Source organism: Rhea pennata, chromosome 37 (assembly GCF_028389875.1).
Source record: "Rhea pennata isolate bPtePen1 chromosome 37, bPtePen1.pri, whole genome shotgun sequence".
Lineage (NCBI taxonomy): Eukaryota > Metazoa > Chordata > Aves > Rheiformes > Rheidae > Rhea > Rhea pennata.
In genome coordinates, this window is record NC_084699.1 from 74,289 (window position 1) to 93,438 (window position 19,150).

At 66.1% G+C, this 19,150-nt stretch overlaps 1 protein-coding gene across 2 annotated transcripts; it reads right to left on the minus strand.

The window, feature by feature from the left end:
* Positions 1-229: 229 nt before the first annotated feature.
* Positions 230-15,300, minus strand: LOC134153027 (myosin-6-like). Of its 2 annotated transcripts, none has more exons than XM_062598814.1 (39): positions 15,100-15,300; positions 14,099-14,242; positions 12,907-13,063; positions 12,739-12,766; positions 12,519-12,627; positions 11,945-12,037; positions 11,762-11,825; positions 11,350-11,448; positions 11,071-11,174; positions 10,450-10,588; positions 10,232-10,350; positions 9,987-10,136; positions 9,241-9,411; positions 8,805-9,114; positions 8,579-8,652; positions 8,339-8,426; positions 8,142-8,259; positions 7,937-8,060; positions 7,411-7,547; positions 7,170-7,296; positions 6,886-7,014; positions 6,522-6,764; positions 6,122-6,298; positions 5,891-6,036; positions 5,718-5,808; positions 4,911-5,300; positions 4,685-4,811; positions 4,486-4,604; positions 3,946-4,142; positions 3,461-3,644; positions 3,204-3,369; positions 3,009-3,133; positions 2,626-2,934; positions 2,317-2,520; positions 1,948-2,073; positions 1,489-1,764; positions 993-1,088; positions 334-468; positions 230-250 (listed from the first exon to the last, which is right to left on the minus strand). In XM_062598814.1, exons 1-39 carry the CDS (start codon positions 15,298-15,300, stop codon positions 230-232), a joined length of 5,817 nt encoding a protein of 1,938 aa, XP_062454798.1. The 2 variants fall into 2 exon arrangements, with proteins under 2 accessions (XP_062454798.1, XP_062454797.1); XM_062598813.1 differs by having other exon boundaries at positions 12,501-12,627.
* Between the last annotated feature and the right edge of the window lie 3,850 nt (positions 15,301-19,150).

Sequence of the window (19,150 nt, forward strand, 5' to 3'; positions counted from 1 at the left end):
TGATTTTGTGTGTTTGGGGAGGGGGAGGGGCTGGGACCGACCGGCCCCGGACGCCTGGGCCCCCCCCGGACGGCTGGGCCCCCCCCGGACGCCTGGGCCCCGCCTCCCCCAGCCGGACGCCTGGGCCCTCGGGCGGGTGCTCGAGGTTCCTCTTTATTAATTGCTGCTTCTACTTCGTTAGGCCCCGTCCTGGCCGGGGGGGGGGGGGGGGGGGGGTCTCGGCGCTGGGTCACTCCTCGTCGTGCAGCTTCTGGGGAGGGAGATGGGGGGGGGGGGTGAGGGCGCCGTGGGGCGGCGCCGTGGGGCGAGGGGCGCCGTGGGGCGGGGACCCACCTTGGGGCCGGCGTCGCGGCTGCGGGCCCGCAGCTTGTTGGCCTGGGCCTCGGCCATGTCGGCGCGCTCCTGCGCCTCGTCCAGCTCGTGCTGCGCCTTGCGGAACTTGCCCAGGTTGGCGTTGGCCTGCTCCTCCTGCGGGGGGGGGGGGCGTGGGGGGAGACGTGGGGAGGTCCCCCCTCGGCCGGCCGGCCAGCCAGGCGTCCATCCTGCCACCTACCCACCTGGCCATCCCACCATCCGTCCATCCATCCATCATCCATCCATCCAACCATCATCCACCATCCATCATCCATCCATCCAGCCCATCATCATCCATCCATCCATCCAACCATCATCCATCCCATCATCCACCATCCATCCATCCCGTCATCCATCCATCCAACCATCATCCATCCATCCCATCATCCACCATCCATCCCATCATCCACCATCCATCCATCCATCATCCATCCATCCATCCAACCACCCCATCCATCCCCCATCCCAACATCCATCATCCATCCATCATCCATCCCATCATCCATCCATCCCAGCATCCACCCACCCACCCTTCTTGCTCTTCCGCCCATCCATCCACCTGCGCCTCTCTTCATCCATCCCCCGTCCACCCACCCCAGCACCTCCGTCCCCGCCCCGGGCGAGGGCTGGGCACCCACCGCCTCCTCCGCCTGCCGCTTGTAGGCCTTGACTTTCATCTGCAGCTTGTCCACCAGGTCCTGCAGCCGCAGCAGGTTCTTCTTGTCCTCCTCCGCCTGTGGGGAGGGCAGAGATGGGGATGGGGATGGACCGCTGGGCTGTCCTAGGTCATGCTATAGCGATGGGTCACGTTCTAGGTCACTCATGTTCCTACAGCCACTGGATCAATCCTGTTCTAGGTCATTCTACAGCAGTGGGTCATGTTCTTGGTCTCTCATGCCCACAGCCACCGGGTCAGTGATGTTCTCGGTCATTCTACAGCATGGGTGATACTCTAGGTTGCTCACATGCCCGCAGCCACGGGGTCAACCATGTTCTAGGTCACACTAAAGCAGTGGGTGCTGTTCTAGGTTGCTCATGTACCCACGGCCACCTCGTCAGTCACGTTCTAGGTCATGCTACGGCTCTGCAGCCACTGGGCTGCGTTCCGGCTCCCTCCGCACCGCCGCGGCCCACCTGGTAGCTGAGCTCCTTGACGCGCCGCTCCGACTTGCGGAGGCCCTTGACGCTCTCGGCGTTGCGCTTCTGCTCGGCCTCCAGCTCGTTCTCCAGCTCCCGCACGCGGGCCTCCAGCTTCTGCAGCTGCTTCTTGCCGCCCTTGAGGGCCAGCTGCTCGGCCTCGTCCAGCCGCAGCTGCAGGTCCTTGATGGTCTGCTCCATGTTCTTCTTCATGCGCTCCAGGTGGGCGCTCGTGTCCTGCTCCTTCTTCAGCTCCTCCGCCATCATGGCCGCCTGCCCAAGGAGAGAGAGGAGAGAGAGAGTGACCCAATGACAGGGGAAGATGGAGGGAGGCAGTGAGTGACAGTCTCGGTGGCAGCTGCCACCCTACGGGCGGCAGTATGGGAGCAGGGGTTCTAGGTCGCTCAACAGCCAAGATCCTTCTGCCAGAGGCCTCCTGCCCGGGGCGGCACTCACGTCGGTGATGGCTTTCTTGGCCTTCTCCTCGGCGTTCCGGCACTCCTGGATGGCCTCTTCCACCTCCGCCTGCAGCTGGGAGATGTCGGCCTCCATCTTCTTCTTCTGGTTGATGAGGCTGGTGTTCTAGAGTGGGGAGAGAAGATCTCAGGATGTCGCCCTGGGATCCCACCCCATCTTCATCCAGCCCTATAGCACCGGGGGAAGGAACCTGGATGGAGCCCACACTCCCCACAGGGTCCAAGTGTCCCAGGATGGGGTGAGGTTCTAGGTAGCTCAACACAGAAGTAGCCTGTGCTCTGCCTTCGGCAGGGTTCAAGTGTCCCTAGCTGGAGGTGACGTCCCTCCTAGGAGGTCTCCACATCCCACCTGCGAGTGGAGGAGCTGGACCCGCTCGCTGGCCTCGATCAGCTCCTGCTCGGCCAGCTTCCGGGCCCGCTCCGTCTGCTCCACCACGGCCCGCAGCTCCTCCAGCTCCGACTGCAGCAGGTTGTTCCTCCGCTCCACGATGGCGATGTTCTCCTTCAGGTCCTCGTTGGCCCGGACCGCGTCGTCCAGCTGAAGCTGGCTGTCCTGGTGGGACAAGCGGGACCAATCTCAGCTGGTGGCACCCAGGGGCGCTGAGCACCACCACAGCAGGTGGGTTCAGGCCCAGCCCCTTTCTCCACCACCACCGACCTTGAGGTGACTCTGGGCAGCCTTGAGGTGGGACTGGGCCTCGGCGGCGAGGCGGTTGGCGTGGCTGAGCTGGATCTCCATCTCGTTGAGGTCGCCCTCCATCTTCTTCTTGAGCCGCAGCGCCTCGTTGCGGCTCCGCGTCTCGGCGTCCAGCGAGGTCTGCAGCGAGTCCACCACCCGCAGGTGGTTCCTCTTGGCCTGCTCCATCTCCTCGTCCTTCTCGGCCAGCTTGCGCTCGTAGTCCGCCTTCACTTGGTTGAACTCCAGCTGCGCCCGCAGGATCTTCCCCTCCTCGTGCTCCAGCGAGGCCTGCAGAACGCAGAGGCGCGTGAGGAGCACCGAGAGCAGCCTGGCGACGCGCCGCGGCCTTCGGGACACCGCACCTCGGCCTCCTCCAGCGCCGCTTGCAGCTCCAGCTTCTCGGCGTCCAGCTGCTTCCGGACCTTCTCCAGCTCGTGGACGGTCTTGTGGCTGGCGCCCAGCTGCTCCGTCAGGTCCGAGATCTCCTCTGCGGGTCGAGAACCCGTCAGGCCCCGCGGCGGGCAGCGGGGACCGCGGGCTCGCCCGCCTGCCCTCACCTTGGAGGTTCTTGTTCTCCCGCTTGAAGGTCTCCAGGTGCTCCAGGGACTCCTCGTAGGCATTCTTAAGCTTGAAGAGCTCCGTGCTGAGGGAGCGGGCCTCCTTCTGCGAGGCCTCCAGCTCCGTCTGCGACTCCTCGAACTTCTGCTTCCACTCGGCCAGCACCTGGGCGTCGAGGGCGCGAAGCCAGCGGCGTCCCGGACGTCCTCCGCCCCACCGCCGCCGCCGCCCCCCCCCGGCCGAGCCCCCTCCCCACCTTGTCGAAGTTCCTCTGCTTCTTGTCCAGGGCGGCGGCGGCCGCGTTCGACCGCTCCAGGTCCACCATCAGGTCCTCGATCTCGTTCTGCAGCCGGTGCTTGGTCTTCTCCAGCGAGGAGCACTTGGCGTTCACCGCCTCCACCGCCTCCTCGGCCTCCTGCAGCCGCTGCGCCAGCTTCTTCCTGCCCAGCAGAGGACCGGCACGACCGACGCGCCCACGTCGGTGACCCACGGAGCAGCCGGACCCGCCCGCGGCGCCTTCCACCCAAGACAAGATGTTGTTCCTTCTCATACGCTTTACGGGTTCTAGGTCCCTCTACTTGCTCTAGATCCCTCCACAGGGGAGGGATCTCCAGTCTTGCCTTCTCCCCATCCCCAGCTGACCCATAGGAGTGGCCCTGGCATGTGGGGCAGCCCCACAGTGCTCTCAGTCTTCTCCTTGGGATGCCAGTGGTGAGGAAGGGTGGACGGGCAGCGACTCACTTGGCCTCCTCCAGCTCCTCGGTGCGCTGGATGGCGTCCGTCTCGTACTTGGTCCTCCACTGGGCCACCTCGGAGTTGGCCTTGGACAGGGTGCGCTGGAGCTCGGCCTTGGCCTCCGTCTCCTCCTCGTACTGCTCCCGCAGCAGGTCGCAGTCGTGCCGGGCCGACTGGAGGGCGTGGGCCAGCGCGTTCTTCGCCTGGGGAGGTCGGGGGCAGGAGAAGGTCGGGCCGGGGCACCCGCGTCACTGGGGTCCGGCTCGGCGTCCTCTGACTCAGAAGGTGGTGGGAGTTGCTCTCCTCAGCCCAACCCAACCTCCGTTAGACCAACCAACATGAGATCAACCCAACCTCCGTTAGACCAACCAACATGAGATCAACCCAACCTCTGTTAGACCAACCAACTCAACCACCACGAGATTGACCCAACCTCCCTTAGACCAACCAACCCAACCAACCCGCTGCAAGCAGCCTGAATTGACCTCGTCTCTGCCAGGGGAAAGGGGACCTCGCCGTGGGGCCTCCACCCCCCACAGACCTCACCTTCGCTTCCTCCTCCAGCTGCCTCTTGAGGTCCTCCAGCTGCTGGGTGTACGACTGCTTGCCCCGGGTGAGCTGCGAGATGAGGGCCTCCTTCTCCTCCAGCTGCCGGGACAGCTCTCCTGCGGGGGTGGGGCAGGGCGTTAGGGCTTGGGGGGCGCAGGCGGGTCAGGGTGGCGGGGCCGTGGGCCCGGGCTCCCACCGTTCTCAGTCTGGAGCTTGGCCCGCTGGGCGGTGGCGTCGTTGAGGGCTCGCTGCGTCTCCTCCAGCTTGGCCCGCTGCTCGGCCGCCTGGTCCTCCAGGCTGCGGGACATCTTCTCCACGCCCACCTGGGCGAGCAGGGGACGGAGAGAAGGGACGGAGCAGGCCATGGGGCAGGTGTCCTCCAGCTCGGCCCCGCCCCCAGCACCTCAAGTCCCACCCCGCACCTTGGCCTTGAGGAGCTGCTCCATGCCGGAGCTGACGTCGTCCAGCTCCAGCTTGAGCTCGCTCTTCTCCTTCTCCAGCTTCTGCTTGACGCGCTGCAGGTTGTCGATCTGCTCGCCCAGCTCGGCCACGCTGTCGGCGTGCTTCTTGCGCAGCGCGGCGGCCGTGGCCTCGTGCTGCAGCGTCGCCTCCTCCAGGTCGCGCCGCATCTTCTGGAACTCGGCCTCCCGCTTCTTGTTGAGCTCGATCTGCACCGAGGTGGCGCCGCCGGCCTCCTCCAGCCGCTCGCTGAGCTCCTCCAGCTCCCGCGACAGCTCCGAGCGCAGCTTCTCCACCTTGGCCCGCCCCGTGCGCTCCGCCTCCAGCTCCTCCTCCAGCTCCTCGATCCGTGCCTGGGGTCCGCGCATGGAGACGCCATCGTGAGTTGACTTAACTCAACCCAACCAGCTGGAGACTCCTCAACTCAACCCAACCCAACCCAACCCAACTCAACTAGCTGGAGACTCCTTAACTCAACTCAACTCAACCCAACCCAACCAGCTGGAGACTCCTCAGCTCAACCCAACCCAACCCAACCCAACTCAACTAGTTGGAGACTCAACTCAACTTAACCCAACCAGCTGGAGACTCCTCAACTCAACTCAACTCAACCCAACCAGCTGGAGACTGGTTTTGCCCTAGAGCATCTTTTGCTCCAGGGCGCCAGCACAGACGCCCTTGCGAGCTGTTAGCACCGCTCGTTTCAGAGCAGGGTCTCTCCTCCACGGCCCAGTTGAAGAGGGCCTCTGGCGCGGGAGGTGGGTCCTCACCTGCAGCTCCTTCATCTTCTTCTGCAGCTGCAGGGCCAGCGCTTGCTCATCCTCGATCTTGCTGTTCTGCTGGTTGATCTCAAACTCTTTCCTGCAGAGAGATGCAGAGAGACCTGGTGGCTCCACCTTGGATCCCAGACTGTCTGGGCCTGGGGAGGAAGGTCCAGCCTCACTTTTTGAGCTTCTCCTCCAGCTGCTGCTTGTCATTCTCCAGGTCCATGATGTTCTCTTGGGTGAGTTTCAAGTCACCTTCCAGCTTCCGCTTGGCCCGTTCCAAGTCCATCCGGATCTTCTTCTCCTGCTCCAGGGACCCTTCAAGCTGCAGGAGGAAAAGTGGGGAGAAACTGCAGTCTGTCATCTCAGCGGCCAAAGTAGAGCCCGTGGTGGGACCAGCCCGTACTCACGTCGTCTGCCTGCTGCTCCAGCTTCACTTTGGCCTTGGTCAAGGTGTTGACCTTGTCTTCTTCTGCCTGCAGGTCGTCCAGCGCTTGCTGGTGAGCCTCTTGCAGGGCCTTCTTCTCCTTCGTCAGCTTGGCGATCATCTCGTCCAGCCCGGCCATCTCCTCTGTGAGGTTCTTGACCTGTGTGGGAAGAAACATCCAGGGCGTGAGGCCACCGGCTTGGTGCTGGGGGAGGGCAGAGACGGGGGCTGCTCTTGTTCTTTGAGGCAGGAGAAGACAAGCAGCCTTGGGTCATCCCAACCCAACCCAACCAGCCTTGGATCTTCTCAATCCAACCCAACCAACCCAGCCGCAATGATCCGAGTCTCCTGGCCTCGGGGCTGAGGCCTTTCCCTGCCCTCACCTTGTTCTCCGTGGCATGTTTCTCCTTCTCCACCTTGGCTAGTGTCAGCTCCAGGTCGTCAATGTCCTTCTTGAGCTCCGAGCACTCGTCCTCCAGCTTCCTCTTCTTGGCCGTGAGCTCGGCGTTCATCTCCTCCTCGTCCTCCAGGCGCTCCGTGAGCTCCTTCACCTTGGCCTCCAGCTGGATCTTGTTCTTGATCAGCTGGTCGCAGCGCTCCTCGGCGTCGTTCAGGTTGTCCTGCTCCTGCGGGTGGGCAGGAGGGGGCATTGAGGCAGCGTTGGGGGTGGCAGCAGCACCCCAGGGAGGCGGGCTTGGGCCCCCTCCCCCCCCGGACATGGTTTGGGGCAGAGGGAGCTTCGCTCACCGCCTGCACTTGCAGCTGCAGGTCGTTCTTCTCCTGCAGCAGCGAGACCATCTTCTCCTCCAGCTCCTTCCGACGCGTCTCCGACTTCTCCAGGGCTTCCTTCAGCCGCCCGAACTCCTCCTTCATGGTCTGCGCCAGACCCCAAACCCAACGTGGTGGCGTCCATCCAGGGTGGGAGGAGCGACACCGCTCGTCCTCCTCCACCCATCCGCCTCCTCCAGGTGCTCCAGGTCCACCGCAGGTCCAAGGTCACCACCCTGCCCTGTCGCCCGACCCCCACCCACCTGCATCTCCTTCTCCGTCTCGGCGCTCTTCAGCAGGGGCTTGATCTTGAAGTAGAGCTTCATCCAGGGCCAGTTCTTCACGCCCATGAAGGCCCGGACGTTCCACTGGATCACCAGCAGCGCGTCCCTGCGGCGGGGGGACGCGGAGCTGCTGCCAGGCCGGAGCAGCCGCTGCACCCCACTGCCTGCCCCACAGCCCCAGAGGTGCCTCCCTGGGGAGGACGAGCTGTCCCCGCCTCACCGGCGCTCCAGGATCTTCTTGAACTCGGCGCGCATGAGCTGCCCCCGGGCCTGGGCCTGGATGCGGGTGATGATCCGGGCCAGGCGCTCGTCCCGCATCTCCTCCAGCAGCCCCAGCAGCCCGGCCTTGAAGAAGACCTGGCGGAGGGAAGGGGGGCTGTGGGTGGACGGAGGCCTCGATGGTTTGGGGAGGTGGAGGGATGGGTGGGTTGATGGATGGAAGGAGGGATGGATGGAGGGGTTGGTTGATGGTTGGAGAGTGGGTTGGTTGATGGATGGATGGAGGGATGGATGGAGGGACAGAGAGTTGGGTTAGTCAATGGATGGATGGAGGGATGGAGAGTTGGGTTGGTCAATGGATGGAGGGACGGACGGGTCTGTAGATGGGTGGATGATGGGACTCCGGGGAACGGAGATCCCAAGCCCAGGTCCCACCTCCTTGGCCTGAACGAGCCCTTCGCCTTCTCGTGTCCCGTCCGTCCATCCCTGCCGGCCCCTCCCACCGCCCCCCAGGCCCCGCCCCACACCTTGGTGTGCCCAAACTTGTACTGGCTGTGGTCGATGTCGAGGGAGCCCAGGAGCTTCTCGGCACCCTTGCGGCTGTCGATGAACTGCCCCTCGGGGATGGCGGCAGGGTTCAGGATGCGGTAGCTGGAGGAGGAGGAGGAAGGGCGGGTGGGGGGCGCCCCGGGACGAGCCCCCCGCCCCGTCTCGCCCCCCGCGCTGCCCTACCGCTGGCGGAAGTCCCCGTAGAGGACGCGGTTGGGGAAGCCCTTGCGGCAGATGCGGATGCCCTCGAGCACCCCGTTGCAGCGGAGCTGGTGCATCACCAGCGGGTTGTCCATCACCCCTGAGTTGGGGGGCAGTTGGGGGGGGTCAGTTGCTGGCCCTGCCCCACCTGGCCAGCTCTGCCCTCTGACCCCTCTCACCAGGCGCCTTCCGCTCGTTCGGGATGAGGCAGCGGACGAAGTGGGGGTGGGTGGTCTTGAGGTTGGTCATCAGCTTGTTGAGGTTCTCCTGGGGCAGGAGGGGAGGAGATGAGGGGGCTGTGGCCAACGCCTGCCACGGGAGGAGCCAGTGCTCTCTGCCCCATGCCTAGCGGGAGGCTCTCCTCCCTCTGCCCCATGGCGGGTCCCCCCTGCATGCGCGTCGCTGGTGGGACCCCTTACCCGGTGCAGGGCCGAGACCGTCTGGAAGGAGGAACCCTTCTTCTTGGCTCCCTTCCCCTTGCCTCCATCGCCACCTGGGGAGAAGCGTGGGGATGCAGGGGTCCAACCATCCATCTCTCCAGCCCGTCCGCCCACCAGGCCACCCTCCGTCCATGGCTGCCCCTTGCCCGTCTCCATCCTCTTCCCACCAATCGCTCATCCCTCTCTCCATCACCCATCCACCCACCGGCGTCGGCCCCGGCGTAGTTGGCGAAGAGGTGGGCCAGCAGCTTGAGGGCCGACTTCTGGTAGAGGCCCACCACCGTCTCGTTGAGGGGGTCCTTGTTCTTCTCCAGCCAGCCGAGGATGTTGTAGTCCACCGTGCCGGCGTAGTGGATGAGGGCAAAGTGGGCCTCGGGCTTGCCCTTCACGTTGCGCGGCTTCCCGAAGTTGGCCGACTTGCCCAGGTGGTTGTCGTAGAGCTTGGCCTTGAAGGTCATGTCCGTGGCCTTGGGGAACATGCACTCCTCCTCCAGGATGGACATGATCCCCATGGGCTGGGCAACGGAGAAGATCGTCGGCCACGGAGGAGACCCAGCACAGCCCGACCGGCCGCCTTCGGGGCCTCCAGCGGGTCCCAGCCGGAAGGACCCTTCTCCAGGAGGTCCTGGGGCAGGCGGTACCTTCTCGATGAGGTCGATGCAGGCCTGGAGGTCCATGCCGAAGTCGATGAACTCCCACTCAATGCCCTCCTTCTTGTACTCCTCCTGCTCCAGCACGAACATGTGGTGGTTGAAGAACTGCTGCAGCTTCTCGTTGGTGAAGTTGATGCAGAGCTGCTCGAAGCTGTTGAACTGGGAGTGGAGAGGGGGCATGGTCAACAGGGTGGACATCATGCTCAGCAGGATCAACAGGGTCAACCGGGCACCCAGTGGGGTCTACTCAGCACCCAATGGGGTCCAATTAATGCCCAACAGGATCAACAAGTCAGCTCAGCACCCAGTGGGGTCCAACTGATGCCCAATGAGACCAACAGGGTCAGCTCAGCACCCAATGGGGTCCAATTAATGCCCAGTGGCATCAACTGGGTCAACTCAGCACCCAACGAGGTCAACTCAGCACCCAGTAGGGTCAACTGGACACCCAGCAGGGTCAACTCAGCACCAATGGGGTCCAATTAACGCCCAGTGGGACCAACAGGGTCAACTCAGCACCCAATGGGGTCCAATTAACGCCCAATGGGACCAACAAGGTCAACCAGACACCCAACAGGATCAACCCAATGCCCGACAGGGCCACGTTTGCACCCAAGATCAACACGGCACTCGAGGAGGTCGACCCAACACCCGGCTGGACCAACCCAGCACCTGAAAGGACCGAGGCAACACCCGGAGACCGGGCTGCCCCATGGGACCCTCCACGATCTTACATCGAAGATCTCGAAGCCGGCGATGTCCAGCACGCCGATGAAGTACTGGCGCGGCTGCTTGGTCTCCAGGGAGTTGTTGATCCTCACCACCATCCAGTTGAACATCTTCTCGTAGACGGCCTTGGCCAGGGCCCCGATGGAGTAGTACACCTGGGAGGACCGGCGGGGCCGAGAACGGGGTGAGGACGTGGAGCCAGAGCTGGGGTGGGAGGAGGAGGAGGAGGAGGAGGAGGAGCCGGCCTCACCTGCTGGACATTCTGCCCCTTGGTGACGTACTCGTTGCCCACTTTGACCCGGGGGTGGCAGAGCCCCTTGAGGAGGTCGGCCGAGTTCAGCCCCATCAGGTAGGCCGACTTGTCCGCATCTGTGGTGGGGGAAGAGAGAGGGAGGCGTGCAGGTGCCACCCGGGTCCCCCCAAGCCCCCGTCCATCCACCTGTCCATCTGTCTGTCCCCCTGTCCCACCTTCGGTGCCGTCGGGCTCCGCCTGCTCCTCCCGCTGCTTCTGCTTGAACTTCATGTTGCCGAAGTGCATGATGGCGCCCGTCAGCTTGTAGACGCCGGCCTTCTCCTCTGAGGTGAAGCCCAGCACGTCGAAAGCGCTCTGTGGGGCAGGCGGCGGGGCTGGGCGAGGGCCTGGCTTCCCCCGCTGCCAGGCCGAGGGCACCTCCGTCTGCCGGCCACCATCTATCCATCCGTCTGTCCAGCCCTTCTTATGCATCAGCCCATCTGTCCCTCCATGGAGTCAGCTACCCATCTATGGAATCATCCGTCCCTCCATGGAGTCATCTACCCATCTATGGAGTCATCTACCCATCTATGGAATCATCCATCCCTCCATGGAGTCATCTATCCAGAGTCATCTGTCTACGGAGTCATCTACCCATCTACGGAGTCATCCATCCCTCCACGGAGTCATCCACCCATCTATGGAGTCATCCATCCATCTATGGAGTCCTCTCTTCATCCGTGCAGTCCTCTCTCCATCCATCCATCCATCCATCGATTCCTCCGCCCCCCCCTTCGCCCAGCCCATCCCCCTTCCTCCTCGGCAGCCTCCGACCCCGCTGCTGCCCGGCCGCTCACGTCGGTGGCCATCAGCTCCTCCGAGTCGTCGATGGAGGCCACGGTCACCTCCCCTTGGGAGACGTAACTGTAGTCGTAGGGGTTGTTGGTGATGAGCAGGGTCTCTGCGCCGCGCCGGGCGGCCGGGGGAGGGAAGGGGAGCGTTGGCGGCGGCTGAGCGGGGCGCTCCGGCCTCGCCTGCCGCCGCAGCAGAGGGGACAGCGAGCAAGGAGCGGAGGAAGGCAGGAGCCAACGGGGGACCGGCCCCACCGGACCCACCAGCCCCGGGGCCCTGCTCACCGAGCAGCTCCGGCTTCTTGTTGGAGAGGATCTGGTAGAAGATGTGGTAGTTCCTCTCGGCCTTGAGCTGGAAGATGACCCGGGACTTCTCCAGGAGATCTGGGGCCAGGGGAGAAGGGTTTGAGGGGGTGGAGAGGCAGAGGGATGAAGAGTTGGAGGGATGGATGAAAGGATGGTGGAACAGTGGGATGAAGAGACGGATGGATGAAGAGGTAGATGAAAGGATGGTGAGATGGTGGGATGAAGAGACAGAGGGATGAAGAGGTGGGTGAAAGGATGGTGAGATGAAGAGGTGGATGAAAGGATGGTGGGATGAAGAGACAGAGGGACGAAGAGGTGGATGAAAGGATGGCGGGATGGTGGGATGAAGAGGTGGAGGGACGTGCAGAGCGCGTCCACAGGGACCACTCACAGGTCTCGATGTCGGCCGACGCCAGCTTCCCGGTGGCCCCGAAGTGGATCCGGATGAACTTGCCCTGCGGGGGCGGGAGCGTGGGGCAGCGGCCGCCGGGCGCTGCCATGTCCCCTCCGCCCCACGGCCCCCCCCGCCCCACACCGTGTCCCCCCCCCACCCCACGGCCCCCCCGGCGCTCACGAATCGGGACGAGTTGTCGTTGCGGACGGTCTTGGCGTTGCCGAAGGCCTCCAAGGCCGGGTTGGCCTGGATGATTTGATCCTCCAGGGTGCCCTGGGGGGAAGCGAGGACGGACGGGTCAGCTGGATGGATGGACGGACAGACGGGGTGGTGGACGGACAGATGGACAGATGGGATGGTGGGTGGATGGATGGACAGACGGGATGGTGGATGGACGGATGGACAGGTGGGATGGTGGGTGGGTGGATGGATGGGTTGGTGGATGGATGGACGGACAGGTGGGCTGGTAGACAGACGAATGGACGGTTGGGATGGTGGATGGATGGACAAATAGGCTGGGGGACGGAGGGATGGACAGATGGACTGGGGGATGGATGGAGGGACATGTGGGTTGGTGGACAGATAGAGGGACAGATGGGTTGGTAGACGAAGGGATGGACAGACAGGCTGGTGGACAGATAGAAGAACAGATAGGTTGGTGGACAGATGGAAGGACGGATGGGTTGGTGGACAGACAGACGGAGGGACGGACGGACAGAGGGACAGACGGGCAGACGCCGCGCCCGGGCCGCACCTTGCTGCTGTTGGCCGCCTCCTTCTTGCGGTCGCCGATGGCGGCGATGCTGGCGAAGTACTGGATGACCCGCTTGGTGTTCACCGTCTTCCCCGCCCCGGATTCTCCGCTGCCGTGGGGCGGCGGTGAGGGGGGGTTGGGGGGGGACAGGCGGCTCCCCCCCCTTTTGCCCCCCCCCCATAAAACACCGCCGTGGGGCACGGCTGTGGGGAGGACTCACGTGATGAGGATGGACTGGTTCTCCCGGTCTGCGGGGCGAGAAGGAGGGCGCACGTGAGACACCCCAGAACCCACCTTGTCCCTGCCCCACCCCCTCGAAGGGGGCGGGCCCCGGGGGCTTCTAGGGGAGGCGCAGGGCTGTGGGGCGCGGCCGTGGGGCAGGCCCTACCGGTGAGCATGTTCTGGTAGGCGTTGTCGGAGATGGAGAAGATGTGGGGAGGAGCTTCGCTCCGCTTCTTGCCCCGGTAGGCGGCCACCACCTCGGCGTTGTAGACGGGCAGCCACTTGTAGGGGTTGACCGTCACGCAGAACAGCCCCGAGTAGGTCTGCGGGGTGGGGCAGAGCGAGAACATGTGGGGCCCCTCAGGGGACAGCGCCCCGTTCTAGGTGCCCCAAGGCCTCCGGGGAAGGGCACCTGGTCCTGGGTGCCCCGAGCGGGGTGGGGAAGGCCATCCTGTTCTAGGTACCCTAAGGAGCCCGCAGAAAGGATGCCTGGTTCTAGGTACCCCAAAAAATCCAGGGATGGGACACCGCGTTCTAGGTGCTACAAGGGCTCTAGGGAAGGGACAGACGGTTCTTGATATCTCAAGGTTTCCAGGGAAGGGGCAGCTGATTCTAGCTGCCCCAAGGACTCCAGAGAAAGGACACTGAGTTCTAGGCACCCCAAGATCTCCAGGGAAGGGACAGCTGGTTCTGGGCAGCCCAAGGTCTCCAGGGAAGAGACACATGGTTCTAGGTGCCCGAAGGTCTCCAGTGAAAAGATACCTGCTTCTAGGTGACTCAAGGTCTCCAGGGAATGGACACCTGGTTACAGGCGCCCCAAGGCATGCAGGGGTAGGGTGCCTGGTTCTAGGTGACTCAAGGTCTCCAGGGCAGGATGCCCAGTTTCAGGCACCCCAAGGTCTCCAGGGCAGGGACGCCCAGTTCTAGGTGCCCTATGGTCTCCAGGGCAGGACGCCCGGTTCTGGGCGCCCCATGGCATGCAGGGGCAGGGCGCCCGGTTCTAGGTGACTCAAGGTCTCCAGGGCAGGGACGCCCGGTTGCAGGCACCCCACGGCGCACAGGGGCAGGGCGCCCGGTTCCAGGCGCCCCAAGGTCTCCAGGGCAGTACGCCAGGTTCTAGGTGCCCCGAGGTCTCCAGGGCAGGACGCCCAGTTCCAGGTGCCCCACGGCGCGCAGGGGCAGGACGCCCGGTTGCAGGCGCCCCAAGGTCTCCAGGGCAGGACGCCCAGTTCCAGGCACCCCAAGGTCTCCAGGGCAGTACACCAGGTTCTAGGTGCCCCGAGGTCTCCAGGGCAGGACGCCCAGTTCCAGGTGCCCCACGGCGCGCAGGGGCAGGCGCCCGGGGGCCCCGGACTCACGTAGATCATCCAGGCGGCGTAGCGGTCCTTGAGGTTGTAGAGCACGGCGGGCTCGTGGAGGAAGGTGAGCATGGCCATGTCCTCGATCTTGTCGAACTTGGGCGGGTTCTGCTGGTGGACGTCGGCCTCCTTCACCGTCAGGGTCTGCCGGGGGGCGGGGCGCCGGGGGGCGCGGGCGGGGTCGGCGTGGGTCGGCGCAATCACCCCATTGCAGCCCCGTTCCACCCCAGTCCCAGCACCCCATCACACCCCAGCGCCATCACCCCATTGCAGCCCGGCCCCACCCCACTGCACCCAGCTCCATCACCCCATTGCTCCTCCAGTCCCATCAGCCCAGCCCCACCCCAGCGCCATCGCCCCATTGCAGCCCGGTCCCACCCCACTGCACCCAGCTCCATCGCCCCATTGCAGCCCGGTCCCACCCCACTGCACCCAGCTCCATTACCCCATAACACTCCATTGCACCCTAGTCCCACCACCCCACAGAACCCCATTGCACCACAGTCCCACCCTAGCTCCATCACCCCATCGCACTCCAGCCCCACCACCCCGGCCCCACCTGGTCCCACCCCAGCCCCCTCACCCCATTGCACCCAGCCTCATGCCAGCCCCCTCACCCCATTGCACCCAGCCCCATCACCCTGGTCCCAGCTGGTCCCACCCCAGCCCCATCACCCCATTGCATCCAGTCCCACCCCAGCCCCCTCACCCCAGCCCCACCTGGTCCCATCCCAGCTCTATCACCCCATTGCACCCAGCCCCACCACCCAGGCCCCACGCCAGCCCCGTCACCCCATTGCACCCAGCCCCACCACCCCGGCCCCATGCCAGCCCCATCACCCCATCCCACGCAGCCCCACCACCCTCGCCCCACGGCAGCCCCGTCACCAGCCCCCTCACCCCAGCCCCACCTGGTCCCATCCCAGCTCTATCACCCCGTTGCACCCAGCCCCACCACCCTCGCCCCACGGCAGCCCCGTCACCCGGCCCCCAGCCCGCACCCGTCCGTGCTCGGTGAGCACGGTGGCGGCGCCGCCATCGCGGGCGACGACGCGGGCGCGGACGAACTCGAGGCGCTCGTCGGGCACGAAGCAGTCGGCGCGCGGGTCGAAGGGCCGCGTCTGGGCCGCCAGCCGCTGCCGCTCGGCCTCGCGCAGGAACGGGGCGGCCGCCCCCAGCTCCGCCAGCGCCGCCTCGGCCATGCCGCCGGCACCTGCGCCAAGCGCGGGGGTGACCGCGCCGCCGCGGCACCCCGGGGCACCCGGAGACACCCGGAGAGACCCCAGGGCACCCCGGGGCACCCGGAGACACCCCGGAGCACCCGCAGAGACCCCAAGAGACCCTGGAGACACCCCAGAGCACCCAGAGAGACCCCGGGGCACCCGGAGACACCCCACAGAGATCCTGGAGACACCCTGGAAACACCCCAGAGACACCCCAGAGCACCTGGAGAGACCCTGGGGCACCCAGAGACACCCAGAGACACCCCGGAGCACCTGGAGACACCCCAGAGAGACCCCAGAGAGACCCCAGAGCACCCAGAGACACCCCGCAGAGACCCTGGAGAGACCCCAGAGAGACCCCGGGGCACCCGGAGACACCCTGGAGACACCCTGGAGACACCCCAAGACACCCGGAGAGACCCCGGAGACGCTCTGGAGAGACCAGAGCAACCCCAAAGCCAACCCAGAGCACCTTGATCCACCCCAGACCCAACCTGGAGAGACCCCGGAGCGACTGGGGAGCCCCCGGAGAGAGCCCGGAGCACCCGGATCCGCCCCAAAGCGACCTGGAAAACGCAGATCCACCCCAAAACAGCCCCCAAGCGACCTCGGAGCGACCCCACGACCCGGAGCGACCCCCAACGGCCCCGGGGCACCCGGATCTGCCCCCAAACGGTCCTGGAGCGCCCGGATCCACCCCAAGACACCGGGATCGACCCCTAAAACCGACCTGGGTTGACCCCAAAATGCCGGGATCGACCCCCAGAACCGGCCCAGATTGACCCCGAAATAACCCGGATCAACCCCAAAAAGCACCTGGACCGACACCGGCAAACGCCGCCTCCGGCCCTGGGGCCGGACCCAAAAGCTCGGGGATCGGCCCCGGAACGGCGCCGGGGCGACCCCCTTCCCCCCCCCCCCCAGCCCCTCACCTGAGTCTCGGGTCTCGTGTGGGAGGAGGTCGGAGCTGGGGGGCAGCCAGGGGGTGCTGAGGGGCCCCTGCCGCTGCCCCACGGCCACCCCACGGCTACCAACCCCCACAGCTGCCCCATATCCACCCCACAGCCCCCCGACCCCCCTATCACCCCCAGGCTCGTCTATCCACCCCACAGCTGCCCCACAGCCCCCACACCCCCTTATCCCCCAGAGCCCCATATCCCCCCCAGACTCCCTATCCACCCCATAGCTGCCCCATAGCTCCAAGACCCCTATAACCCCCCCAGACCCCTATGTTCCCCTCTGGACCCCCATATCTGCCCCACAGTCCCCAGACCCCCATGGCTGCCCCATAGACACCTCACTGCCCCCCAACCTCCATAGCCTCCTCCAGGCCCCCATATGCACCCCATGGCTGCCTGACAGCCCCCTGACCCCCATATCCCCCCCAACCTCCATAACCACCCCATTGCTGCCCCATATCCCCCCAACCTCCATGTCTCCTAGACCCCCACGGTCCCCTCCAGACCCTCATATCTGCCCCATAGCCCCGAGACCCCCATATTCCCCAGACCCCCACGGCTTCCCCACAACCACCTGCACCCCCCCAGACCCTATTCCCCTCCAGACCCCGTCCCCCCCACAGCCCCCAGCCCCCCATATCCCCCTTGACCCCCATATCCACCCCATAGCTGCCCCATAGCCCCAAGACCCCCATAGCCCACCAGCTGCCTGCATCCCCCCAGCCCCCCATATCACCCACCTGCTTGCGCACCCCAGTCCCGGCACCCGCTGCCCCACAGTGCCTTTATGGGGCACCGACGCGGCGCCGCCCCCGGGGGGAGGGACCCCTCTGCCCCCACCCCCCCTCGCATTCCTGGGCAGGGGGCGGCCCATGATGCACCGGGGCAGGGCAGGGGGGGCAGGACCCCCCCCCCCCTGGGGGGCCCAGGCGTCCTGGCGGGATCTGCCTCGGGCCGGAACATCCCGGTCGCACCTCGCCCAGGGCCCAGGCGTCCGGGGCGGCGCCTGCTGCCCCACAGGGGATCCCGGTGGCTGCGTCTGCCCCACATCTCCCCCAGGGACCCAGGCGTCCGGGGCGGCCCCTGCTGCCCCACAGGGGATCCCGGTGGCTGGGTCTGCCCCACATCTCCCCCAGGGACCCAGGCGTCCGGGGCGGCCCCTGCTGCCCCACAGGGGATCCCGGTGGCTGCGTCTGCCCCACATCTCCCCCAGGGACCCAGGCGTCCGGGGCGGCGCCTGCTGCCCCACAGGGGATCCCGGTGGCTGCGTATGCCCCACATCTCCCCCAGGGACCAGGCGTCCGGGGTGGCCCCTGCTGCCCCACAGGGGATCCTGGTGGCTGCATCTGCCCCACATCTCCCCCAGGGACCCAGGCGTCCAGGGCGGCCCCTGCTGCCCCACAGGGGATCCCGCTGGCTGGGTCTGCCCCACATCTCCCCCAGGGGCCCAGGCATCCAGGCTCACCTTACCCCCCCCAAGCCCCGGGGGCCCAGGCGTCCGGGCCGGGATTAGGGGGCTCCGGGAGGGCTGGAGGCGGCGGATTAACGCGGCACCGGGGGGCGGGGGGGGGGAGCCGGACGCCTGGGCCCCCTGTGCCAGCTGCGGGGGCTGTGGGGCAGAGTGGGGGGGGGGGCACAAGCTGGGTGCCAGGGGGCCCGGATGCCTGGGTCCACTTTGCGGGGGGAGGGGGGGGCCGGACACCTGGGCCCCTGGGAGGGTTCGGAGGGGGGGATGTGTGGGGTGGAGCGGGGGGGGGGGGGGGGACCCAGACACCTGGGCTCAAGAGGGGTTTGGGGGGGGATGTGTGGGGTAGAGCGGGAGGCCCGGACACCTGGGCCCCCTCCCTATATATACATGTGTGGGGCGGGGGGGATATGGGGCCGCCCAGACGCCTGGGCCCCCTCCCTATATATATGTGTGTGTGGGGAGGGGATACGGGGCTGCCCGGACGCCTGGGCCCCCTCCCTATATATACGTGTGTGTGTGGGGGGGATATGGGGCCGTCCGGACCCCTGGGCCCCCTCCCCATATCTGTATGTGGGGGGGGGGAGGGGGGGCTGCCCGGACGCCTGGGCCCCTGGGCAGTGTCGGCGACGCCCCAGGGCGCTGACAGGCGCCGCCGCCGCCAGGGGCCCCGCTGTGGGGCGGCCATGGGGCCCACCGTGGGGCGGCCGTGGAGTCGGCCAAGGGTGCGGCTGCGGGCCCCGCCGTGGGGCAGCCGTGGGTCCTGCCGTGGGTCCCGCCGTGGGTCCCGCTGGCAGCCGGCCCTGGGCGCCGCCGCCGCCACTTTGTCCCTGACAAGTGTCCGTTGAGGTGACACATTCCTGGGGGGGGGGGGTGGCGCCGCAGCGACCCACGGCAGGCGCCTGCGACCCACGGCGAGCTCCTGGGACCCACGGCGGGTGCACAGGACCCACAGGGATCTCCTGGGAGCCATAGGGAGTGGCTGGGGCCTATGGGAGACCCCACTGTGACCCACAGAGACTGTCTGTGACCCACAGCACCGCCCCAGGACCCACAGAGACCACCTGCGACCCACAGGGACCCTCCCTGGCCACACAGGTGCCCCACTGCAACCCACAGAGGACCCCCACGAACCCCATAGGGACCCCCGGGACCCACAGATACCCCACTGTGACCCACAGAGAGCCCCTGTGAGCCCCACAGGGACACCTGTGACCCCCAGGGATCCTCTGGGACCCACAGATGCCCCACTGCGACCCACAGAGAGCCCCTGTGAGCCCATAGGGACACCTGGGACCCCCAGGGATCCTCTAGGGTCCACAGATGCCCCACTGCAACCCACAGAGAGCCCCTGTGAGCCCCATAGGGACACCTAGGACTCCCAGGGATCCTCTGGGACTCACAG